The sequence below is a fragment of the Coffea arabica genome, chromosome 5e (assembly GCF_036785885.1).
Source record: "Coffea arabica cultivar ET-39 chromosome 5e, Coffea Arabica ET-39 HiFi, whole genome shotgun sequence".
Taxonomy (NCBI): domain Eukaryota; kingdom Viridiplantae; phylum Streptophyta; class Magnoliopsida; order Gentianales; family Rubiaceae; genus Coffea; species Coffea arabica.
The window spans coordinates 4,007,712-4,015,592 of record NC_092318.1 but is presented as its reverse complement, the minus strand read 5'-3'; the positions used below and the strand labels follow the sequence as shown (position 1 = coordinate 4,015,592).

The 7,881-nt window shown below is 36.7% G+C and overlaps 2 protein-coding genes across 6 annotated transcripts; one reads left to right on the top strand and one right to left on the bottom strand.

The window, feature by feature from the left end:
- Nucleotides 1–362: 362 nt before the first annotated feature.
- Nucleotides 363–5,472, top strand: LOC113722648 (F-box/kelch-repeat protein At3g23880-like). 5 transcript variants are annotated; one of them, XM_072048313.1, is made up of 2 exons: nucleotides 363–613; nucleotides 883–5,472. In XM_072048313.1, the coding sequence occupies exons 1-2, from the start codon at nucleotides 556–558 to the stop codon at nucleotides 1,638–1,640; spliced, it is 816 nt and encodes a 271-aa protein (XP_071904414.1). In that variant the 5' UTR covers nucleotides 363–555; the 3' UTR covers nucleotides 1,641–5,472. The 5 variants fall into 5 exon arrangements, with proteins under 5 accessions (XP_071904414.1, XP_027101719.2, XP_027101722.2 ...); XM_027245918.2 differs by having other exon boundaries at nucleotides 364–1,645; nucleotides 4,053–5,472; XM_027245921.2 differs by having other exon boundaries at nucleotides 364–1,645; nucleotides 4,043–5,472.
- Nucleotides 5,473–5,764: 292 nt separating this feature from the next.
- On the bottom strand, nucleotides 5,765–6,723 carry LOC113722662 (uncharacterized). Its single transcript, XM_072048314.1, has one exon. The coding sequence runs from the start codon at nucleotides 6,602–6,604 to the stop codon at nucleotides 6,041–6,043; it is 564 nt and encodes a 187-aa protein (XP_071904415.1). The 5' UTR covers nucleotides 6,605–6,723; the 3' UTR covers nucleotides 5,765–6,040.
- Nucleotides 6,724–7,881: the final 1,158 nt, after the last annotated feature.

Genomic DNA, 7,881 nt, shown 5'->3' with positions numbered 1-7,881 from the left:
GTTTATTTTAAAAACTTTTCAATTCATATACTTAAACTATTAAATTCATGTATTTGTATTAATTTTGGTGTATATTGCTAGTCATAATTTCGGTGACATAGTTGCAAGAAAGAATTATTCTCTTTATGATCTTCTTGTCTCTATATTTTTTATTTCCACTGTTATCCGTTTATATTTTATTAATTTTACAGTAAGGGTGTTTTTGAATTGAATATTATTTTTAAAAAAATTTACTTATTAATAGTATAAAATATATTTTTCTATTATCTTTTTGTCCCATAAATTCGCTGAAAATATACTACAATAATTATTCCAAAAAATTTCTCAATAGTCTTCTAACAAATTAAAACTAAAAAACAAGAAAAATAAATAATCAAACAAGTTTTTCACTACTCAACTTATTCGGGAACATTTCCAGCGCCAAAAACCCCAAATCGCAAAACCAAAACCTCCCCATCACCGGCGAACCCTCCTGAGCAGTTTCCGGGAACCAGCTCCGGCGAATGGACGGCGGGCAAAGGGGTCGTCCACCCACTGGGCCTTCACTTCTTCCGGATGAACTCCTTTGCGAGATTTTCACAAGACTCTCCGCCAAAACTCTCTCCAAAATCAGGTGTGTTTCGAAATCATGGCTTTCTATAATCTCTAGCCAAGAATTCGTAAAATCCCATTTCAAAAAATGGGATAATGATGATGAATTCACCCACCATAGCATCATTGCAAAGTATATCAACCCACATTTGCATGTGAAGCAATGCTCAGTTTACTCTTTACTGAGAAATCCCGCAACTCCTGCAGCTAGAATTGATTATCCTGGGGAAAATCCCCCACATTCCACTTCGGTTGTGGGTTCTTGTAATGGGTTGATTTGCATTTTGTTAGATGAACAAGATTTGTACCTGTGGAACCCATGTACTAGACAATCCAGAAAACTGTCTGATCCAGGCTTTACTGGGAATTCCCGTTCGTTTAATTTTTATGGTTTTGGGTATAATGAGCCCAATAATGATTATAATGTAGTTCTAGGTTCGATTAGCAGTGTTGAAAGGAAGATTGAGGTTGTGATTTATAGTCTGAAGACTGATTCTTGGAGGATGATTGATAATTTTCCCACTTGTCTTCCTTGGTTGGAAACTGGGGCATTTGTGAGTGGGAAACTCCATTGGGCTGTATCTAGTTGTGTGTGCGATTGTGATGCGAGAGTTGTATCTCTTGATCTTGTGCGACTTGAATATGGAGAAGTACAGCTTCCTGGATGTGTGGAGGATGCTTCCGTTTTGACACTCGGTGTTTTAGGGAAGTGCTTATGTGTAAGCATTTTGTATTGCGACCAGCCGAATGTGTACTCGATATGGAAGAAGAATGTGGGTTTATGGGTGATGATGGAGTATGGAGTGGTAGAGTCTTGGATTAAGGTAGCGAGCGTGCGGCCATATCATGCACCATTGTGTATCAGTGCCAAAGGTGAGATTTTGCTGACATCTTCATCTGACTTTGGATTGTACAATTTGGGAGATGAGTCAATGAGATATCCCAGAATTGAAGATGTGGACGATGTCTATCTTGAGGGACATATCTATGTTGAAAGTCTGGTTTCACCTTTTGCTGATGAAGAAAGGGTACATGACAAGCAAAGATGAGTATGGTAAGAACGACCTATGTAATCATTGTAAGAGTAATTATAGGTTGTAACATGTTTTCTTTTCCTGTGCATTATGCAAGCTATTTGTTGCTTATTCTGCTTTTCATGGCTCTTGTGTAGAATAGAGATAGTTTATTGTGCCCTGAACATTAATGAATGAGGAAACAAAGTATAGAGGATTAATTTCAATTTTTTTTTTGCCATGCTATAAATAACCTCTTTTGAATTTTTTAGGATGGAAATTCACAGGGATCTGTTTCAACATTATAAATAATCTAAGAGATGATTTTCTTGGGGATTCAATAGAATGATTTACAGGATACTTGTATATTCCAAGTTGTGGGTATTAATCATGGTCAGTATCTCTGGCATTTAATCTCTCTACTTTAAAACATCATCTCTAGTTCTTGAAATATCCCTCCTAGTAACGTATGATTGAACCGTCCTGCTGCTTATTTCATTTTTCAGATAATTCCATTTGAAAAATAGCCAACTACCTTTCAATAGCTAATTTTCTCTTCAATCCTTCCTGCCAACCCATACTGCCTGCTGCAGCCTTCCCCCACCCTCCTCCAATATCCAACTTCCTCCCTCCTCAAGCCAGTAGCCAGATATCACTTCTGAAACCTTCACTCTTCAGAACAGCTGAGCCTCAACACAAAGAGCTGGCAGAGCCAGCAAGAACCCTCCCTGTTGCTGTCCCCTTTTCTTGTATGCCAGTTCCCCTACTCTCCCATGGCTTCCAGAAATGCTTGGGTTTTAAATAACTAATTAATGGCCTCAGGGTTACTTGTACTGCCACTTTTGCCATTATGCGTGGTTTATTTCTTTTCCTTTGAGCCCTTTTTCTTCAAAGCGAACTTGAACTCATTGTTTTCATTGTGTCTCCAGAATCTAAATGCATATACGCTTCCTTCTGGCCATTGCTTTAGTCCATGGAAATGCCGTTTAATTTTTTTTGGTTTGACATTCACAATCTTAACGAATTCTAAACAATATGAACTTACTTCGATTTCAGTTTGTTTAATATCACATGTATTATTGAAATTTCTTACACAAATAGAAAAAGTAGCTGGGAAAAAGTTGCTCCTTTGTGACATTATGTGGGATCCATCTTGGTTTGTTAATTTTGTAGATCTATAAAGTACTGCTGGAACTGTCTGAGAAATGGTCATAAGATGTCTTCATCTATTTATGTACCTCAAATATGCTGCTTTCACCACCCTGGCACCTCGTTTCTGAAACTTCATTAGTACAGTCCAGAAACTTTGATGATTCTTGTTGCTGGTGTATACTTAGGACACTAGGTAATGGAATTGGCTTAATTGTGTTTTGTCACTTCAGATTATGAACTAAGACTCAAGCTTCAAGTACACCCACTGACCAAATTCTCTTAGTTGCGAGTTTTCACCACAGTTTATTAGATGATACTTGAGCTTTGATGATGACCAGGATTTCATGTAATTAACATCTTACTTGTTTACAAGTTTGCCCATTTTGTAGGTTTGAGATTACTGATCCAGTTGAGAGAATGATGCTTAATATTTGTTGGTCTTTCTCCAAAAGCTATAATTTGAGTCATCTTTCTTAGAGTGCACCATATGCGACAGTCATGAAGAAGTTGAAAATATTTAGAATCAAAACTAGCTCAGTTGAAAGAGATAAAATGGTCTTGCAGCAGGAGGAAGACTTTGATGAAAAAAATCGTTAAATGTGGTCAAAAGAGATTGGCCTTTTGAAAAGTTTTTGCTTTGTACTGTTGCTCAATTCATATACAGAAGCTTGCATGTTTTCTGCTCCTTCATTGTCCTGTTGGCGACTGCTGTTCTTCATGGATGAAGATTTGCTGATTCTCTCTGTGCCATATTTGCTTTAGATTGTTGTTTTGTATAGTGGTAAGCTTTGGTAGATATCATATGAAAAAATCTTTTCTGTTCAATCGGTATTTCTACTCAAGTGGAACTGACTACGTGATTTTCTTTGATGTTAAGATTTTTAGTTTGACATTCTTGATTCTTGCTGGCAAAAATCAAACTTCCAGTTAGTTTTTTCATGAGTTAATTTTAGTTAATTATTGATGTCATGAAAGTTGCATTACCTTATCTTGCCCAAGACGAGATAAGTGACAAACTCTTCATCTGACAACATCTATCACTTGCTTCCTTCCAATTTTTCTGGTTGGGCTCTTTTAGAGGTAGCTGGTTTCTGACATAAATAGGAAGCATGTGTGAGCGGAATTCTATGAAGTTTGAATGGAAATTTTGTAGCTGCCTTTGAGATGAATATTGGTTGAAATCCTCATGAAATAGCAGATATTTGTGCAGTATGAATAGGCCTTCAAATGGTAATTGCAAATCAAATTCCAAAAGTACTTGTATTATCTTACTCTAAGGCTCACAGATTGAACCAGCTTCTACCAGGAACTGTGGAGATGGAAGGCCTGATGGGAGCACTTGTGCTGGACTGCCAAAAAATGATGGAAATTATCCTACTTCAGAAGCAAATACTATGCAGGGGGAAACTTAACAATATTGCTAGACCTTTGGCCAAGGCGGGGATATCTTTTGTCTGTACTCGCAATGAAGCATGTATTTTAAATGTGGAGTTTGTAGTGTGGATGTATACTCTTGTTACTGTTATTAATGACATTCCTTTTTTAATTTTGGAAAATAAACGTGACTTTTCTTAAATCTTAAATTATTGGCTCTGAGAATGAATTTTTTCCTTTTACTCCAAAAAATTTGTTTTTTCACTGAGAAAGTAAATTTGATATTCACATTAAAAGAATTATTACCATCCAGTCTTAAAGAGTGTCAGAACATCTGAGAGTCCATCATGCGTTGGTGCTAGAGATGGTGGGCAGTATCAATCTTAGTTTTGAAGTTTGGATATCTTCTTATGATTACTTGGAGCTGTAACCACGCAAGTGTCGTTAACTTAGAAGTACCTTGCCTGTGTGCTATCAGACATTTGATAACAGCTTCTATGCTTGTTCTTGTATGGATGACGATGTTTAAATTTCTATTTTTCCACACTTTCTAGTTTTGGTTTTTCTTTCCTTTGAAATCTGGATTGTGTGAATTTATTCCCCTTAAGTTTCGAGCATATAAAATTTTGGAGACTACAGCAGAGGGGAAGGAGTTTTTGCTGGTTTCTTAGTAATTAAAGCTTGGTGTTAACCGAAGGATGGTTGTCTTTGGGTTGCCAAACTTGCAGAAGGAAACTACAGCAGTGTGCTAAGCTTTCAAAGGATTTTGAAAGATTCTTCTAAGAACCAACTTCCCTAGCTGTAAAATATTTGTAATATTGTAGTAATTTCATATGCATAATACGCAGTATAAATTGTAGATTTAAATAGTGAGATGTTTCTGCTGTTTTGAAAATAGTAGTCCATTTTCTGTCTCGATGCCCATGATTTTACTTTCTGGATTAATCCTTGGGGGATATTAGCATCCTTTTGAGATTGATGATCCCAGTATATGTATATACTTGCATTTGATTTGGCAACTGAGACATTTGAATTTTGAAGAGACATCATATTGAAGGTGGTCATGTTTTGTTGTCTCATAGGGGTTCTAAGAGAATGTGTCTGTTTGTGATCCAACTTCAAGTATGAGGTAGATCAAAGGGATGTATGGTATTGAAGGAGAATGGAGTCAATTGTGAAGCCTGGACTAAATTATTCACAGCTCTCAAGACGACAGGATCAAAATTTGATTTTCCTATTTTGTCTATAGGTTCCTGATACTTTCTGAAGAAGGGGTTCTTTAAAATTTTGCCTTGATTCTCCATTAGTAGTGAAATGCAGAGCATTGCCAGTCTTGGAAGCAGTTGAATCTGTATTTCTGTTTTTGTTATTATCAATTGCTAGAAAGTCGGCCTTAGCACATAAAATGATTTGATAACCAAAATAAGAGGAGAGCAAGAGTTGAAATTGGACAATGGAAATTGCACGTTGATTTTTACTGGCCTGAAAACCATCAAACTCATTCGTGCAACAAAAGTCTGAAATTAGGATTCTTCCTCATTCTGCAATGGAAGAGTACTGGATTTGCTTTATGTCAATTATATGCATGCTATTTGTTCAAGTTAACTATGAATTTTGTCTTGAAATGGTAAGGATGCAAATCAAACTCATAACTGGTTTTTTAGCACTATATATGAAGGATCTCTCGGTACATAAATACATCTTGGAGTGCTACACAATACACTAGCTTTGATCATTCCTATTTGTAGTGGATCACTGCAATGGAAAAGACCCATAGATACGAAAAAAGTGTACATGTTTATTGCCCTTAATGGGATGTGTGTTTATTGCTTCTAAGAAATAGACAGGAAACAGACATAGTACTCCAAGATTAACATTTTAGAGTATAGTTTTTTCCAACTTAAAACGATTTATTCAGATTTCTCGGTTTGTTGGTCACTTTGGCTTGCCTTTTGTTTCTTCTTTTCCTTCTTTCCATCATGCTTGGAACCTGCCTTGTGTTTGGACTCGGAAGGAGTCCAGTCTTCCATGTAATCTGAAATGGTCAAGTGAACACCTGGATCGTTAGTTGAATAGCTACCGCCCATCATGATGGAGTTGTTGACGGCCTGGAAGTTGCTGTTCACATAGGTACTCAATGCTTCCTGCTCTCCCATTGGCAATTCTACCGGCAGATCAGCAGTTTTCTCATCCATTTCCCTGCGCATGGTGGCACCTACATTGTTTCCAGCCAGTGTAATGATTCTTGCACCTCCATGCTCTTGATCCTCTTCCTGATGATGCCGGTGATGATGACTGCTTGAACTACCCCCTTCAACTTTCTGAGCGTGTAGGATGCTGTTAAGGCGATTCGTCAAAGCAGAGACCATCTCCCCAATCTCTTCATCAATACGTTTATGCATCATCTCAACTGGGGGGGCACCATCCAAATTTGGATGAGACTTGCTACTGGTGTGTGTTGTTTCAGAAGGCATTGTTGCTTGCTTTTGTCAGAGACTGACTAAAAGATAAAAGATTGGATTGACACTAATGAACTCAGCCAACATTGGCTGTTGGCATCAATGTTTGAGATGAACTGAGGATAGTAGTAGTTGATCTGATCTGGATACAATATATAGCAAGGGATGGGGAAAGGGTACTGTTCCATGGAATTTACTAAAGGTGCCGAGTTGAGGGTGCTTTCCTTCCTTCACCTGGCAACTGCAAACAAAAAGTTTTCTAGCCAGCAGAGATTCCATTCCTTGCAATAGAAAAAAGATGAAAAAGCATTGCTTGGCCAGGGGTTAATCCTTGTACCCCCATTCTGATGCACTGTCACATTCTGGAACACTATGATTCAAGCTTTTGTGACCATCAAGTTGCTTGCTAGTTTACAACACAAGGGAGGACAATAACACAGCAGAATTAGTTCTGAACAAATTAGGACTTTGATCTTAATAAAGCATTTTTATTGAACTTCAGAATATAAGAAGCACCAGATTTGATCTATAGTTGCTCAATACAGAAAGAGCATATGGTTATTCTATCTAAATCACTAATTATTTCAGATGATCACCTTTGTTTATAGGGCAAATTACACTATACCCCTTATGGTTTAGTGTTTTTTACATAACCCTCCTATGATTTCAAAAATTATACATAACTCCCTCGTGGTTTGGACTAAAGCGTCAAAGTAACGGAAATGATCATTTGTAACAGAATCACCTAAAATGTCAAAAATACCCTTATATAAAGTTCAAAATTATTTATTAATCTCAGGGGAGGGGGGTTATGTGTATATTTTGAAAACTATAAGGGGGTTATATGGTAAAGTATTAAACCATAAGAGGATTATATAGCAAAACATGAAATCATACGGGGTTAGTGTGTCATGTATTTATAAGGATGATTTCGATATTTTTAAAAGTTCCATTGCGAATGACTATTTCAGTCACTTTGACACTTTAATCTAAACCATGAGGGAGTTATGTATAGTTTTTGAAACTATAGGGGAGTTATGTAGAAAAACACTAAACCATAAGAGGGTAAAGTGTAATTTGTCCTTTTTTATATTGAAATCCCAATATTGAATATGAATAACTAAATGCACAAACAATCTCGTTCTAAATCGTCATTATTTAACAAACAAATTAAGAAGCTACTAGACCAAATATTTGACTAATTTAATGCTGCATGCTTGCTAACCATCACTCCTTGCAAGTGTGGTAGATATTGCCATATAAAGCACAATTGCCAAAAATCGTCATTTTGT

What these genes read in the sequence shown, in the direction of transcription:
- LOC113722662 (XM_072048314.1), bottom strand. Translation starts at nt 6,604, where the DNA reads ATGCCTTCTGAAACAACACACACCAGTAGCAAGTCTCATCCAAATTTG.
- LOC113722648 (XM_027245918.2), top strand. Translation starts at nt 504, where the DNA reads ATGGACGGCGGGCAAAGGGGTCGTCCACCCACTGGGCCTTCACTTCTT.